General features: G+C 41.1%; 1 protein-coding gene across 2 annotated transcripts in view; it reads right to left on the bottom strand.

The window, feature by feature from the left end:
- LOC134618399 (voltage-gated potassium channel subunit beta-2-like) overlaps positions 1 to 18,035 on the bottom strand; it is a 291,857-nt gene extending 273,822 nt beyond the window's left edge. For both annotated transcript variants that reach the window (XM_063463773.1, XM_063463774.1), the window contains exons 1-3: positions 17,926 to 18,035; positions 15,972 to 16,309; positions 9,582 to 9,625 (exon numbers count right to left, since the gene is read on the bottom strand). In XM_063463773.1, coding sequence (XP_063319843.1) covers positions 9,582 to 9,625; positions 15,972 to 16,309; positions 17,926 to 17,976 — 433 coding nt within the window. In that variant the 5' untranslated portion in view covers positions 17,977 to 18,035. The remainder of the gene's footprint in view (positions 1 to 9,581; positions 9,626 to 15,971; positions 16,310 to 17,925) is intronic.
- Positions 18,036 to 18,509: the final 474 nt, after the last annotated feature.

An 18,509-nucleotide genomic window follows, 5' to 3' on the forward strand; every position in this document is an offset into this window, starting at 1 on the left:
TTCACCAGAGGTTTGTCAGGGCAGCAGACATGGATATTAAAATCTCCCACAATAAGAACATGATCGTAGTTGGGCATAATCCCAGCTAGAAATTCTGAAAAGTCATTTATGAAATTCTTATTGTATTTAGGGGGACGATAAATAACAGCAAAGAGCACAGAGTTAGAGCGATTAACTTCAAAACACGTGAGCTCAAAGCTGGAAAACGAGGGCTGTAAAACACACTGTTTACATTTAAAATCCTTTTTAAAAACAACTGCCGTACCTCCTCCTCTCCCTGATGTCCTTGGTGTGTTAAAATAGGAACAACCCGCTGGTAAAAGTTCAGATAAAGTACTGGACTCACCAGTATTAAGCCAAGTCTCCGTGACACACATGAAGTCTAGTTTCCAGGAGATGAATGACTCATTCAGAATAAAAGATTTGTTCACCAGCGATCTGGCGTTTACCAGCCCAATCCTGACAGGAGCCGGGGATGAGGTATAAGCCCCAGCGGCACAGGGAGTCCGACACAGCGGCCTCAGATTGCGGAGGTTCGCCCGGCGCACGTTGAGCCGAGGAGGACAGGGGTCACGGAGGAGCGGCGCGTCATCCTGGCAGACCACGGGGATGAGGCAGGAATCCACGGGGTCCAGGAAACGTCGGTGCACAAAAACTCCAGGAAATAATCTCTGTATTCCTTTGACGGTAGTGGGATGGTGCGCTAAAGAGATCTTGAGTTTAACCAGCCGACCACTGCGCCTACCCCGACGTCTTCGCCGGGGAGGTAGCATGGCTGCACGGCATAGGCAAGTTGGGATATGAGACAGCAGCGGACACCATGAATTCTGACCTCCGTTAGAAAATGCAGCTGTGTTTTGTCCAGAACATCGGAGGTTCAGAAGCGATTGGCGATCGTACACCAGTAATGACCCGATTTCTTGAGTGACACACGACAGGAGCAATATAAAAACAAACAAAACTGACAGCGACAGACGAGCAGCCACGTACACCGGCGCCATCTTGAGGTTTGTTAGACAGTTACCGGGAGAAAAGCACAGGGTTGAGATTACCTTGGGGCCTTGAGCGCTGGGAAAGAACTGCTTCAACCCTGGCATCAGGCACATCAAGCTTAGTACGAATGCCAGGCCACTGTCATGATGTACGAGGACCGGTCCTGAGGAGAAGAGTGCCTTAAGCTTAAGTGTTGGAACTGATTCTCCCAGGAACCACTGTAACACACTGCGGACATAGAAGTGGTGTTCCCCTTGGGTCTTCGAAAAAATCAAAAAATGTGTTTCCTGAAAACTTCCTGTAGGCCATTGTAGTCATCCAGGATGGATTACAGATCATGTGGAGCGAAAGGTGCTGGGTCCAAGGTGGCTGGGCCGGATGGAAGGCAGATTCTTGACAATGGACATGTGAGAATATACTCCAATTCATTATTTTACAATTGCTCCAGTTGATGTGTGGTTTGTGCCTTTCCAGCCATGGTAAACCAAGGATGAGTATCTGGGGAGGTGAACATGTAGAAGATTATCTTCTCTCAAGAGACCAGGTATTAACTGTACTGGTTCAGTTTTGTTGGTGATCATTCCAAAAACCTTATTCAAAGTGGTGGCAAGAGTAGACAGGAGCAGGTGTTGTGCCAACTTGACATCAATGAGATTTTGTTCCAAACTGGAGTCCACACAAGCATGGAGGGTTTATGAGGTACATCGATAACAAAGTCTAACAGGGTTAAATAAACGGCTTCAGAAAAACAAGAGCTGCCCACCATGGGCAGCTCTTGTCGCTGTCTTGTCGCTGTCTGTCGCTGTCAGTTTTGTTTGTTTTTATATTGCTCCTGTCGTGTGTCACTCAAGAAATCGGGTCATTACTGGTGTACGATCGCCAATCGCTTCTGAACCTCCGAAGTTCTGGACAAAATACAGCTGCATTTTCTAACGGAGGTCAGAATTCATGGTGTCCGCTGCTGTCTCATATCCCAACTTGCCTATGCCGTGCAGCCATGCTACCTCCCCGGCGAAGACGTCGGGGTAGGCGCAGTGGTCGGCTGGTTAAACTCAAGATCTCTTTAGCGCACCATCCCACTACCGTCAAAGGAATACAGAGATTATTTCCTGGAGTTTTTGTGCACCGACGTTTCCTGGACCCCGTGGATTCCTGCCTCATCCCCGTGGTCTGCCAGGATGACGCGCCGCTCCTCCATGACCCCTGTCCTCCTCGGCTCAACGTGCGCCGGGCGAACCTCCGCAATCTGAGGCCGCTGTGTCGGACTCCCTGTGCCGCTGGGGCTTATACCTCATCCCCGGCTCCTGTCAGGATTGGGCTGGTAAACGCCAGATCGCTGGTGAACAAATCTTTTATTCTGAATGAGTCATTCATCTCCTGGAAACTAGACTTCATGTGTGTCACGGAGACTTGGCTTAATACTGGTGAGTCCAGTACTTTATCTGAACTTTTACCAGCGGGTTGTTCCTATTTTAACACACCAAGGACATCAGGGAGAGGAGGAGGTACGGCAGTTGTTTTTAAAAAGGATTTTAAATGTAAACAGTGTGTTTTACAGCCCTCGTTTTCCAGCTTTGAGCTCACGTGTTTTGAAGTTAATCGCTCTAACTCTGTGCTCTTTGCTGTTATTTATCGTCCCCCTAAATACAATAAGAATTTCATAAATGACTTTTCAGAATTTCTAGCTGGGATTATGCCCAACTACGATCATGTTCTTATTGTGGGAGATTTTAATATCCATGTCTGCTGCCCTGACAAACCTCTGGTGAAGGAATTTTTAAGTCTCATTGACTCTTTTAATCTGGTCCAGTCCGTACCTGGTCCCACACATGAACATGGACACACACTAGACCTGGTCTTGTCACACAGTCTACCTGTGTCTAACGTGGAAGTGACTGACACTGCTTTCTCTGATTATTTGATGCTGTGTTTTCACGCACTACAGTTCAAACCAGCGCTCCTATTCGCCGCTGTCGGATTATTAACCCTTCCACTGCTGCCCAGTTCTCAACTGCTTTTGACCAGCTGTCTATCCCCACCGATCGTACTCCCTTGGACACAGAGAACCTCAGCTCCTGGTTTCAATATTCTTGCCTTACTATTCTGGACTCTGTGGCACCATTAAAAACCAGGAAGCCCAAGGCTAAAACTGACCCTTGGTTTAATGACGCCACTCGGGCTGTGAAGAGGGAGTGTCGTAGAGCTGAACGCAGATGGAAGAGGGACAAACTGCAGGTGTCTCTTCAAATCCTAAAGGACTGCTGGCGCCTCTATCAGGATACAGTCAAAGAGGCTAAAAGAAAATATTTCTCTAAGATCATTTCCTCCAACAGTCACAATCCACGTGTGTTATTTAAATCTATTGACTCAGTCTTAAATGCTCCACAAAGTGGCTGTGTGGAGGCCTCTCATAAACTGTCAAATGATTTTATGTGTTTTTTCATTGAGAAGGTTGCAACCACGCGGGCTCTCATTTCTTCCCCTGAGTCTGACCCCTCTGTCTCAATCCCTTGCTCTGCTGTTTTTAACCAGTTTGAGCCTGTGTCTCTTTCTTATTTAGAGGATGTGGTCGGCCACCTTAGGCCCTCTGGTTCCCCAAATGATCCTGTCCCACCACAGTTTTTTAAGGAGATTTTTCCTAGCATAGGTCAGGCTGTTCTTACTGTTATAAACAGCAGTTTAATATCTGGTGTGGTCCCTGCTAATTTTAAGCATGCGGTAGTACAACCCTTGCTTAAGAAACCTGCCCTGGACCACACTGTATTGGCTAACTATAGACCTATCTCCAAGTTGTCCTTTATGTCTAAAATCTTAGAGAAAATTGTACATTGCCAATTGATGGATTTTTTAAATGAGAATGGTATCCTGGAGGTCTTTCAATCAGGTTTTAAAAACTTTCATAGCACGGAGTTAGCACTCTTAAAGGTTTTTAATGATATCCTCCTTACCTGTGACTCTGGTAATCATGTTGTTCTTGTCCTCCTTGACCTAACAGCTGCCTTTGACACTGTAGACCACAACATTTTACTGTCTCGCTTGCACCATCTTGCAGGCATTCGTGGTACTGCTTTAAAATGGTTTAGGTCTTATCTTTGTGACAGAACTTTTAGTGTTAATTTTTTAGGGTATGAGTCTTCCTCTGCCACTTTTCAGTCTGGGGTCCCGCAGGGCTCAATTTTAGGGCCTCTGCTTTTTTCATTATACTTACAGCCCCTGGGAACCATCCTCAGAAGGCATGGAATATCCTTCCACTGCTATGCTGACGACTGTCAGATTTATTTGCCTCTGAAGCAGAAAGAGGCCTTCTCTATTAAGCCACTTCTAGCATGTCTAGAAGACATTAAATCTTGGATGTCCCTAAACTTTCTAAGGTGTAATTCAAGCAAAACTGAGGTGATTCTGTTTGGTCCTAGTGGACCTTGTGAACCCTCTGCTATTGATTTGGGACCCCTGGCAGAGTATTTTAAATCTGTTGTTACAAACCTGGGTTTTAAGATGGACAGTGATTTTAAATTAGACAGTCAAATTAGGGCTACTGTCAAGTCCAGTTTTTACCATTTAAGGCGCTTGGCAAAGATAAGACCTATTTTATCCAGGCAGCATCTTGAAACGGTAATCCATGCTTTTATTTCATGTCGTCTAGATTACTGTAATGCTCTGTATTGTGGAGTTAGTCAGCATCTTCTCTCTCGTCTGCAGCTGGTCCAGAATTCTGCTGCACGACTTTTAACCAAAACTCGTAAAAGAGAGCACATAACTCCCATCCTGGCTTCACTCCATTGGCTGCCTGTATATCTTAGAGTTCATTTTAAAATTCTCATGTTTGTGTTTAAATGTTTAAATGGTCTTGCCCCAACTTACCTCTCTGAGCTTCTGCATCCTTACTCACCCCCCAGGTCTCTCAGGTCAGCTGACAAGCTGCTCCTGGAGGTACCCAGGTCCAAGAGGAAGCTCAGAGGGGACAGGGCCTTCTCTATTGCTGCTCCTAATCTGTGGAACAGTCTGCCCCAGCACATTAGAGAGGCCCCTTCACTGTCCACTTTTAAAACACATCTTAAAACCCATTTTTACTCCTTGGCATATGACACAGTCTGACCCAATTTTATTGATTTTATTGTTTTGATCTAATGTGCTGATTTTATTGTTTTAAATGTAATTCTCATCATCATTTTTTTATACTATTTTATTATTGTCTTTGCTATTTGTGCTAATTTTATTTATTTTAATGTCATTTTAATAATCATTTTATATATATATTTTATTTATTTTTATATTATTATTTTTCTTATTTTTTAACATGTTCAATGTATCACTCTGGCATGTCAAGTGTACAGCACTTTGTGTTCAGCTGGGGGCTGATCCGAAAGTGCTATATAAATAAATTGCTTGCTTGCTTGCTTGCACCAATACCCCCCAAATTACTTTTGGTGTAGTTAGCCATAGTTCTCTTTTTCTTGAGCAGTTGTGTTGTCAGTACAGAGCATGAGGGAAACAAACTCTTCAAACCAAGGAGGCTCGTCATGAGAGGCAAATTGGTCTTTCATTTAATACTTGGAGAAAAAACCCCTGTAGCACATATTCAGGCCAGCATGTCTCAGCTGCCTCTGTCTTAATTTCAACAGCTCAACAGTTTTTCTTTTTAAGTCAGGGAACAGTTAATGTGTGGCTGATTTTATAGTTGCAAAATCAGCCTCACATCAACTGCCCTGGTGGAGATTTAATAGTCACTATGTGGAACTGTCTTCAAAAACAGCGTGAACATATGTCTTCTTCAGCTCAGCAAAAACATAATTAAGGCAGGCCGCAATAGGTCAAAATATATAGTAAGACTCAGGCCGCGCTAGCACTCAAGATTTAGGGTGCCTAAGCAGTTACACTAGGATGAATGTCACAAACTACCCAACACATCTTGTCTTGTGTGTCGCTGATTCCTTGGAATTGTTTATCTAAATACTGCAACACTTGCTTGTGTGAGCCCGACAAAGCACCCCGTGTGACTTAATGGCTGCAAGTATTGGATCTGCTGGGTCCATGACTGGCCAGCTTGTACTGTCATGAGCGAAGTGAGGATGGGCCCAAAGGCAGACACAAAACACAGACTTTTCAAAGTCCTTAAACTAATTTATTTGACAACAAAGAAAGGCAGACGAAAACAAATCCGCTCCTTGATTGTTATATGAGCAAGGTTACACTCTCTGTTGTTAACATGAATCGCAAACCCCCCTCCTTTCAGCTTACTGCTCACGGTGCTGTCCCTGTTGGTCTGAACAGTGTGGAAGTCTTTCAAGGATAAGTTTTACATCAGGAGTATCCTGGTGCGTCCATGATTAAGTGAAGCACATCAAGCTACACTCCTTATATTCCCTTTGACTCCATGGTAGCACTGTTAGCTCATCTATCTTGTTTGCTAGTGACAGAACATTCCCCAATATAATAGACGGGAGACACAGCTTATACCTCCTTCTCTCTTTAGGCTGCCGCTGTCTCACTGTCTCCCTCTTCTGTCCTCCGCCCCTGCATCCACAGTATGTTTTCTCCAGATTTCAGCTTTTACGTTTGTGGATCTGGCTGACAAACTGACCGGCATCAGGACGATCAGCTGATTCCTAGAGTAAACAATATGTGTGTAGATGCTGTGTTGCGGTCCCATGCCTCAATCAAAGTAACAGTTCCGCAGCAACAAAGCATGGATCCAAACCATACCACATGTAGTGCAATGGTTTGGGCATGCATGGTTTCCAGGACACTAGTGTTTATTGATGACATGACACAGAACAGAAGCAGCTAAATGAATTCGGAGGTGTTCAGAGACACACTGTCTCATCAAATCCAGCAAAATACAGTCAAATTGATTGGGTGGTGTGTCATAATACAGATGACCCAAAGCATACAGCCAAAGCAAGGAGTTTAATAAAGCAAAGAAGTTTAATATTCTTGAATGGCCAAGTCAGTCACTTGATCTTAGCCCAATTGAGCATGCAATTCATTTTTTGAAGACTAAACTTTTGACAGAAAACAAACAGCAACTAAAAGCCGCTGCAGTAAAGGCTTGGCAGAGCACCAAACCTAAGTGATCCCCACCTATTCCAATTGCCTCGCATGCTAAGATAGTACCCTGTATAAACATTATAGATTCCCGTATTAGGAGCTTATCATCTTGCAATTCTTCATCGTTGACAGTTACTAACATATCAGTATAAACTTTCCCAAAGATACTTCTCATATTAAAGTAAAAATTAAGGACAGACTAGTCACTAACAGGAAGCCAGTAAGCAGACCTCAGAGACCCTCTTGCTCTTGGATTCAATAAACCTATCCTGTGGCAATCCACCAATATCTCTGTCATTCCCAGCAAATTAAAACTTGCTCTCCTAAATGTCAGATTTTTAGCAAAAAATACTTTTATCACTGACATCATTGCTAACAGTAAACTGAACTTTACTGCTTCTTACTGAAACCTGGCTTCATGACACTGGAAATATAGAGTTGATCGAAGCATCACCCACCAATTACACTTTTGAACATTGCATCCATAAAAACAAGAGGGGCAATGTGATTTATAACAACAAAAATTTTTATTGTAAAACTTTGCTACTTGAAAATTATCTGAGTTTTAAATATTTAGTTATGTAGATTTAATCATTCTATTTCGTCGATTTATTCTAAAACATCAGTTTCTCCTGCTGTATTACTGCTTACTATATATCATCCTCCCAGACTGAGACACGGCTTCCTGGAAGAAATTGGTGAGCTATTTTTCTCTTTTCATAATTATTTTATTCATCTGTCAAAAACAAATACAAATTGATTTATCAATAAGCATCATATTAATGACAGCAAAGCTGAATTCATTCATCAGTGAGTTTTCAGAGTGTACACTACTGTAATTATGTAATGAAATGATGGACACGTTCTGTAGTACCATTTATCAATTGATTGACCACATTGCCCCTGTCAAAACTATTAATAAATGTGGTTCATCAAAAGCACCCTAGAGAAACAGTGAAAAGGTAAACATGGTAAACAGACACTGCTGGAGATCCTAGAGAATGATGCAATAATCATCATCATCATCATAAATTAATAAAAAAAAGAAATAATGCACTTTACTTCTACAACAATGGAATCAAATCAGCCAGACAATCCTACATCTCCCAATTGATCAACAAAATCCAGTCTATTCCATTTTTTGTCTTCATCCACTGATAAACTGTTTAATGCCTCCAAAAACATACCAACTGAATTTCTTTCAACAAATAGGTGTGGTGAATTGGTGTCTTGTGTAATATCTTAGCCTCTCATAGTAATCTATCTAGCACTCCCTCACATAATGATCTAATTACTGCCACAGGCTCAATGCCCACATTCTAACCTGTAAATCCTAAAGAAGCAGTCATTCATCAAGTCTTACACCTCTTTACTCGACCCCATCCCCATCTGTATTTCACTGTTTTAAAAATAATTTCAACAGCTCAACAGTTTTTCTTTTTCAATTCGCAATTTTAGTTCTGCACAAATAAAAATTCAATCAGTTGTGTCTCTACGGTCAGTCCTCGGTCCATTACATTACACAGTATTACTTATCACTTTCCTCTGATGATAAAAAATCCATCCACAAATTAATAAGCTGCACTAATGACATTAACTGCTGGATGTCTCAACACTTCTTAAAAGTAAATAGATACAAGATAGAGACGAGACAAAACTTGTACAGTACTTGTTGTTGATCCAAAAAGTCCGAGAAAGAAAATCTGTTCATATTTATCACATCAATAAGGTTACCAGAGCTGCTTTCTTTCACCTAAAAATATATATCTAAGGGTAGAAAATTCCTAACTCAAACTGACTCTAAGAAATTGGTGCATTATTTAATATCAAAAGTACATTAGATTATTACAATGCTTTGTTTTAGGAATCCCTAAATGGTTACTGTGCACAACCCAATTGAATTTAGGATACATTTTAAAGTTCTTTTATTGGTTTTTAAATCTTTAAATGGTCTGGCACCTGCATATTTGTCTGATTCGCTGAAGCCCTATGTCCCCACTCGTTCGCTCCGGTCAGCTGAGCAGCTGTTGCTCTCAGTCCCCAAATCACGGCTGAAACTGAGAGGAGACCGAGCGTTCTCTATCGTGGCTCCTAAGCTTTGGAATAATCTTCCTCTTCACATTAGGCAATCGACATCAGTGCTGGTTTTTAAATCCCGATTGAAAACGCATTTTTATTCACTGGCTTTTGACTCAGTGGTTGACTGACTTGTATTTACTTATATTTTATTGTTTTCGCTATGTTTATTATTTTATCGTGTTTATTATTCTTATGGTATCTATTATGTTTCTATTGTTCAGCACTTTGGTCAGCCTTGTGTGTTTTTAAAGGGCTATATAAATAAACGATGATGATGATGATGATGATAACATACTAAACCGTCATAATTAACATGGTAAAACATTTCTTTTAAAATGATTCACATTTTTTATGACTTATCACACAGTATCAAGGGTGTACCGGGTATTTTGTCATTTTAAAGAAAACTGAATACAGAATACACCTTAAATTTGAATATGTTCCATATATACCAGACTTACCTAATCCAAGGCAGGATACTCTGAGCCCTGATTTACCCAGATTTCTGTTAACAAAGAATAAATAATAAGCAGTAGGAATAGGTTTATTTAACATAAAAACTGTAACAAAATACATACATGAACACTTTGAAACTCAATATTCAAGACAGATTCAAGATTCTTTATTTGTCACATGCATAGTTATACAAGTACAACACGCAGTGAAATGTATCCTGACACACTCCTCGACTGTGCAAAAGGGGAGAGAAGAACATTTATATACATTAAGTGAATATATACATGGGGGGCGCTATGTGCAGTAAGTGGCATTGAGTGCAGCAAGTGGGTGGATTATGTACATTAAGTAAGTAGCATTTTATGCTGTAAGTATTGTGCGCAGTAGTACCATTGTATGCAGCAAGTAGGTGAATTCTGTACATTAAATGAATTAAATAAAATAGACAATCTGAACTTTTTAAATTAAAAATATGAAATATACATTGTGCCTGTGGGTGTTAGAGTGTCTAGAAGAGAGTCTCAGTGCTGTCTCAGTCACTTATGGATGCTGTAAGAGGACGTGTGTGTGTGTGTGTGTGTGTGTGTGTGTGTGTGTGTGTGTGTGTGTGTGTGTGTGTGTGTGTGTGTGTGTGTGTGTGTGTGTGTGTGTGTGATAGAAGCTCAAGAGGAGCTTCAGCTTCTATCTCAAGCTTCTAACTTGAGCTTCCTATCTCTTGAACTCTTTTAATTACAGAAAATTTCTGTTAAATTTCCATTATTTTAAAGTGTTCTTTTAAAAGCTCCCAAAGAAGCAAAGCGCAATACTGAGAATACAGAAAAGGTGGCGTCTGTTACCGTAGAACAGGGTATAAAGCTGTCCAGTTGGATACTGTCTGAGCTGTGCCAATATGCTCTCTCACAGTTTCACTCATGTTAAATGAGCAACTTATTCTATTGAAAGCATGAGAGTGGTGATCACTGACCAAGTGCATGAGAAAAAAAAATGTATATTTTATGTATATAAAAAAAGTTTGGTAACATTTCCTATTACAGCTCAGTAATAAAGTGCCAATAGTACACACACACACAATGCACAAGAATGTCACAGTTTTCCAATTCAAATCGATTTTAGCTTAAATAACGCAATATTGATTAATTAAATCCTGAATCGATTTTTAAATATAAATATATTTTGCCAGAAACCCAACAATCTCAGGTTAAAACTCACAATACTATTTCAACAACCACCAAACAGCTAAAACAGCAAATGAGAGCAGGGAAATGGATTCCGCACAAAGAAGTAAACACAAAGCGTGGATCATTCACCTGATGGCACGTACGCAGACCTGCCATCAGGCCTGAAAGCTGACATCTCACAGATTCTGATGCTGCATGTTTTGTCAGTCTCCAATCAAAATTCACTGAACCAGCAACAAATGAAGATCAAAACTGTGCTTCACATTTGATAAACATCCTCATTAATTCCCTCTTACGTTTGTTGTTTTGCTTCCACCATAATAAAATCGAATCAGTGATGATAGCCAGACCTAGATGGCAGACTGCTGCCTACTGGGAGTCTGGACTTTCTATTTTATCCCTGGATAAAGACAAAAAAGAAGTGGGGCACCATCTGCTTGCATAAACCAATCGATTATAACTCTAAATTTGGAATCAAACCCACATTCTACATACTGTTGTATGAATGCAAGGTAAGAAAAAAACCTTTTTTATTCCTTAAGTTATATTTAGGACAGTAGTTATAAAAGCTAAGGTTACATAAAAGTAAGGTTGTTGTGAAATAAGATGACTATTATTATTGTAAATATGGAGAGAGGACTAGACGTGATCAGTTCTACTTTTGAAAAAAGATCTCAGATGTTGTCCCTGAGATCTGCTGGAGTTACTAGTCTAGCTTGGGGGTCACTGCATGAGTGCGATAACTACCACTGGCACAACTGTTACCTTTACCCTCCACATCTTCTTAAGCTCTTTTCTGAGCCCTTGGTACTTCTCCAGTTTCCCATGTTCGTTCTTCCTGAAGTTTCTGTCATTCTGTATCACTACTCTATTCTTACTATGGATGTCTTCCTCTGCTTGTCCACCACTACTATGTCCGGTTGGTTAGCGATCACCAGTTTGTCCATTTCATTCATTCTTGACTACCCTAGGCGGTGTTTCCCATTTTGATCTTGGGACTTCCAGGCCATACTCGGCACAGATGTTCCCAGGATGTGGTCATACGTGGAATCCATACATGGCATTCGATGTATGCCCTGCTTGTGTGATCCACACAAATATGTGGTCACAATTTTGAGTTAAGCTGTGCCATTGGTAACAGCTTAACTGTTACCAATGGATTATTATGCATGTTTTATGTTGCTGGTTTATTGGTGGAATTTAAGTCCACAATGTCATGCAAGTACTCTGTTGCCAGGAGAGTGTATAACACTTTGGACAGTAGGGGGCAGCAGTGTGCTTTGGGAACTGAGTCGGGTGCATAGCTGCCATAAGCTTACCATTCTGGCTAGACTGACCAGGCCAACAGCAGCGTGTCTCCTGTGTTCACTTTCTCTCCTGTTTTACAGGTCAGTAATGTGGTCAAAACCATAAAGAAATACACAGCTGGACACTGTGATACTTATTCTTTCATGACATAAGACGGCTGTGTGATATGTGATATATTTCACTGTCGCTATGCGAACTACTTTAGCTCTGTGGAATGTAATAGCTAAGCTGTATGCCTGGGTAATGCTAGCAAGCTGTTGCAACTGCGCTCGTCTCCATATAATAATAAGACGCACCAATCCGGTTGGGTTTACAGTTCCTGATAAACTTGTAGTTTTGTGTTCATGACAAATGTTTTGTATAACGTGTCTGTAAAGTGTTCCGAGCCAGCCTGAAGTCATGTGGAAACTAGTCAAGGACAAGAAGTGCAGTAATGTTGAAGGTAAAGTTTCCTTTCTATGATAAGACACTACGATGATGATGTGAATTATTTTATTTATCAGTTTTAAGGGAAAAGAGGTGCATTTGTCATTTGTTTCATTCATTTCAAGCTTTTGTTGTTTTATGCCAGAAGTGTGGCTTAATATTGAAATGTACTGGTGGAAAACGAGCTATTTGAGGGAACGAGCAGTTATGGTGAAATTGAGTTACAAAAATAGTGGAGAACATATGCTTGTGTTGTATGAATAAATTCTGGCAAGACTGACCAGGCAAACGGCAGCGTGTCTCCTGTGTTCACTTTCTCTCCTGTTTTACAGGATTGTATTCTGGCTGACACCCACCATAGCGGGGCCTGTAACACTTGCTAGCATCTGGCACCCTGCTATTATGTGCTGGATTGTCTCAGAGGCATCTTTACACAGCCTGCACTTGGGCTCTTGTCTGGTGTGGTAGACCCCATTCTCAATGGATCTTGTGTTGCCATGATTAGTGCCTCTGTGCTGCTGAGGTCAGCTGCCATCTTCCTAGTGGACTCATGGATGTTTGTTGTCTCAGTCTGGACCGTGGTACTGACACTGACTATTCCTGGTCTCCTTTCTTCCACTTAGCGTACAGTCTCAGGGTGGTGGACTTGGGGTGAAACCCTCCATGCATGGTCAGGAGCTTCCTTGTCTTGATGTCAGTGGCTTCCATCTCCTCACCAGCTTATTATCCCAACAGGGTACCTGGTCACAGGCAGGGCGTAGGTGTTGATAGCCGGGATCTCTTTCATTTCACTCAGCTTACTCCTCAGGACTTGTCTGACTATGTGCCAGTACTCAGTGGCTGCAGCTTTCCTAGCGGCCTCTTAATGGTTCCCATTTGCCTGTGTGATTCCCAGATACTTGTAACTGTCCTCAGTGTATGCAATGTTGCTTCTAGTAGTTTGATCCCCTCAGATCTGACTACCTTCCCTCTCTCGTTACCATCTGACTACACTTCTCCAGTCCGAATGACATTCCTATGTCATTGCTGTAGATCTTCATGGTGTGGATCATTGAATCAGTGTCTCATTTACTCTTGGCATACAGCTTGATGTCATCCATGTACAGGAGTTTGCTGACAATTGGTCCATTCCGTATGTCTGTGAAGGGTCTCAGTCATCCAGGTCATGGTAGTCTAAGGAGCTTGGAAAGAAAAGCGTCTGGACTTCTTTAAGTTGCTTGAAGACGTTTCACCTCTCATCTGAGAAGCTTCTTCAGTTCTAGGGTCAAATGGTGGAGAGTCCCAGGTGAGCTCGTTGTGAAACCTAGCCCAGGATGCCTTAACGCCCACTCACATCCTGGGCCATCTGACCTCAGGAAATCACATGATAGGTTGGGGCTAGGTTTCACAATGAGCTAACCCGAAACCTTGGCTGATTGTGACCTACACCCATTTTCACACCTTGGCTCATGTGATTAGGTAGAGGATCATTAGGGGGTCCATTGTCCCTCTTGGTGGGTTACTCCCACAGAGCTTAAATCTGGGACTCTCCACCATTTGATCCTAGAACTGAAGAAGCTTCTCGGATGAGAGATGAAACGTCTTCAAGCAACTTAAACAAGTCCAGACGCTTTTCTTTCCAAGCTCCTTAGGTCCATTCCGTAGTTGGTATTTGTAGCCTGTCTTGTTAAGGATCCCACTGAGGGAGTTCAGGCCTATGCAGAACAACAGTGGAAACAGAGCATCTCCTTAGTAGATCCCTCGCTTGATGCTATCTTGTGATATTGGGTTGAACTTAGCCTCCAGTGTTCTACACCACATCCCCATCGAGTTCCTGATTAAGGCTCTTAAGGTTCTATTCATCTTGTACAGATTAAGGCATTCCAGGATCCAGGTGTGGGGCATCGAGTCATAGGGCTTCTTGTAGTCTCAGGTGTAGCTGGTGTTTCCTTCACTGGTATTCCTGCAAATTCCTTTCTGTGCTCCGCTCATGTATTTGGCCATGTGCCTGTTAATCTTAGCTGCTATGATGCCTCACAGGAGCTTCCATGTGGTACTGAGGCAGGTTATTGGCCGGTAGTTAGATGGGACTAGTCTCTCTGGGGATCCTTGAGGATCAGGACTGTCCAGCCTTCAGTTAGCCATTCTCGCAGTCTCTCATTGACTAACAGTGGGTTCATTTGTCCTGCCAGAAGCTCATGGATTGCAGTCAGCTTCTTCAGCCAGTAGGCATGAATCATGTTGGGGCCTGGTGCTGACCAACTCATGCTATGAGACCCTCTCTTGGATATCTGCCACTGTGATAGTTACTGGACCCTGTTCGGGGAGGTTGGCTGTTGTCTGCTCTTAGGTCCTCTAGCCACTGAGCATTGCCATTATGGATTGGGTCCTTCTCCCATATGCTGTTCCAGTATTGCTCAGTATCTAGCCTTGGTGGTGCTGTTCTCATGTTGTCAGCTTATTTAATTCATTTCAATTCAATTTTAATTGTACAGCACCAAATCATAACAACAGTTGCCTCAAGGCGCTTTTATTGTAAGGTAGACCCTACAATAATGCATGCAGAGAAAAAAACAACAATTAAATGACCCCCTAGCAGCAAGCACATTGGCGAGAGTGGGAAGGAAAAACTCCCTTTTAACAGGAAGAAACCTCCGACAGAACCAGGCTCAGGGAGAGGCAGCCATCTGACGTGACCAGTTGGGGTGGGAAAAGGAAGACAGGATAAAAGACATGCTGTGGAGGAGAGCCATCCAAGTGCACCTTGGATGGTTCTGTGGAGAACAGCTGGTTTATTCTCCTGCCTTCTCTTTCTCAGGCATACCTCTTCAAGCGGCTAGCCAAGTTGTGAGTCTTTGTTTGGCATATAAAACATATACACAAAACACACTTTAGTGAGTGAAAATTTTGGAACATATAATGAAAAATATATAGTAATGATATTAGAAAGGAACTTGTGAAATTCTGTTCTCGTATACAAAGTTTTTATTAGAAAAGGTTTATCCCCTAATGGGAAGTGGACAGCATCGGGTCAAAGAGTGTTGAGTGTGCACTTATTTTTTAGACAATGGATGGTTAACAACTTCAATATACATACATGTGAATACATGTTGCTATATAAACATACAAGAAGTTCCATATGTAAGCGCCTTGAGGCAACTGTTGTTGTGATTTAGCACTATATAAATAAAACTAAATTGAAATGAATTGGTATTTATCTTCTGTTTATATAGACAACATCTGGCGTCCCTATTTTCTTATTTTTCTCAACTTGATTAGGTATATCAATTTACCAACAGCAAGAATAGGCCAAATAATATTGCAACATATGTGTACTTGTATGTAAAGTATACCTGCTCACCAAAACAGTTTACAATAATTGAATAATGTTAAACAACCTTTACAATAATGCGGTGATCAATAATAAGTTTATTGTCTACCTTTATAGTGGTAGTATAAGAAACTAACAGTATCTCTTCTAAATTATCTGTAAGTGTATCTTACCTGTAAATCATGCCAGTGGTGTAAGACACACTGTCCCTAAGTGAAATGTGGTTCATCTTAAGGAAGTCCTCAAGATTTTTGAGCTGAGCAGCTGCACGAACTTCTCTCAGGCGCTGATAATCTGCTAAGTGGCGACTGCGCTGTTGCTTTTCTTCCTGCTCCATTGCTTGCTCTGACAACAAACAGCTTAGGCCGCTGTGCACACTCTCACTCATTGATGACAGGGAAAGTATCTTGCCAGACACTCCACTTCCACTGCTGATGCTACCGCTTCGATAAATTCCATTACTGTCTCGACCTCCAGGTGCCACCCCTCCACTGGTCCCAGGTTTGGGCATCTAGAAGTAAGAGCACAACTTTTTTTAAAAATTAAACAAGAGTCCGAAAACCCTGTATTAAGTACATCATCATACGTTTAGTAAACTGTAGCACACCCGCTGCCACATGCATATAAGTTTGTAATACAATCACAGCTTTTTTTTTCTTGGTATCTACTCAGTCTATGCCGCTTTCAATATTCAAGTGCTAAAACTAAATAATTCATGGGTGAGTGGGGATAAAGGTCTGCTCTGTGTTGGATTTGTAAAAAAAAAAAAAAAGAAAGAAAGAAAGAAAGAAAGAAAGAAAGAAAGAAAAACCTATGTCAGCCAGTTTTTCTCAGTCAGTTTCATGCAGTGTTTCAAGTGTTGAAATATGGAGTTCAGAATGTGTTTATTTACTGTTGAGGTCAATAAATTTGCATTTCTATTTTATTTATATAGTACCAAATCACAACAAAAGGCATTTCAAGGCACTAATAACTGCCATTTTCCCAGAAAATTTCTCATATTATAAATGATTGGGGAGATTTACTTTGTTTTGTAGACTGACATATTTGTGGTTTCACTGGAATGGCATTGCACAAATAGACATTTGTGATCCATCGCTGAACAAAATTTAACCTACTGTAAGCTTGTTTTCTTCCATTTAGGTGTTAGCACTCTTTTTGCTTTTGCTTTTCTGTATCCAAACCCTGTTTCATTCAGCCCATTTCTTTTAGTTCCATCACAAACACTGTCTACAGTTTTCCCCAATTATATTTCATTTATATTGCTGTGCAGTTTCTACTTTCAGTTCGTCTTGCTTTCAATTTTCTGTCCAGTTTCACTCCTTCTTCAAAGTCTCTTCAGGTATCCTGTCACTCCACTCAGGCTGGCTTCAAGCTAAAGCACTGGAGGTTTTTGTGACTGGCCTCCTTGCTGGTCCTCACAGCACTTCATATCCACCACTGGGCTCCCAGTTGCCCCCCTCAACTAGTTATCCTTTTTAATTAAAATTATGTTTATGAGATTTGTAAAGTTTTGCATTCTATTTTTATTTATATTTACACAGCACCCCACTCCCCAAATTGGGATTGCAGCTAAGATAATCATGTTGTTTTGTAAACGTGAAACCAAAAAACACAAAGACAAACTGACAACAAACTGTTCGGCATATTCCTTGTGCTGCTGAGACTTCAGAGTGACCACGCCAAAAGAAGACACTATTCAAAAAAGATGTAACGCATAAATGAGGAGTGTTTTATCATGATATATTTCCAAGCTCTAGAAATCTAATTTTACTCAAAGAGAGGGTATCAAGCTTGCAACTGTTAACTTCATGAACCCACACAAAGTAAAATTTAGCTGTACAATACTTGAGTACAGCTATATCGAAATCCAACCTTTGCAATATACATACCATACAAATAAAAGAAACAGAATCATCTTTGCCCTCTCAATTTTTTAAAAACCTCTGACCTACATCAGAAAATCCTCAGTCACTCAATAATTTAAAAGCCTCTCTCCTCATGGTAATGATGATGGAACACGTAGAGGCTATTGTATTGTATTGTAGAGGCTACATAATGCAACATCATGGAGCGTCAGCCTTTTTTTCTCCCTCTCATTATCAGTGTATCCAAAACAATACTTACCCGAGATGTTGGTGTTCGGCTGATATAGGGATTCTGGACTACGCTGCTCATGATAAAGATTGTGATTAGCAGATATAGCAGTATGTTGTAGTCAGCCTAATGCTAGCAGTTTCTGGACTGCTTTAAAAGTAGTTACTGAACAAGTTAATATGGCTTATCTACTCCCTCCTACTTGGTCACGTGGCACACAGAGCCCTATAACCAAGCCTGTCTGCACTGCAGTGGGCAAAAAATAATCTCACAAGTAAATTATTTAATAGCACTAAAACAAGCATCTACACTAAAAGCTTGTGATTGCCTAACAGGAAAGCATACTAAGGCCCTGCAATTTTGCTTGCCTCTACAGTAATGTGTCTGGTTTTTTATTGTTATTATTATTTTCAAACTAACAATAGGTGCAGGTTGCTATTCACCTTTGTGCACGTTTTTAAAAAACAATTGGTTGCATAGCTATGGGTTTTGTAATTTAATGGTCTGTCAGCTCAGTTCATATTATATTTATAAAAGCATGTGAATGAGAATATTTAAAGAAGGGTAACACAAGTATTAAAATCAGAAACTGAAAAACCTAAAGATTTAGCTGC

This window comes from Pelmatolapia mariae, linkage group LG20, assembly GCF_036321145.2.
Source record: "Pelmatolapia mariae isolate MD_Pm_ZW linkage group LG20, Pm_UMD_F_2, whole genome shotgun sequence".
Taxonomy (NCBI): Eukaryota; Metazoa; Chordata; class Actinopteri; order Cichliformes; family Cichlidae; genus Pelmatolapia; species Pelmatolapia mariae.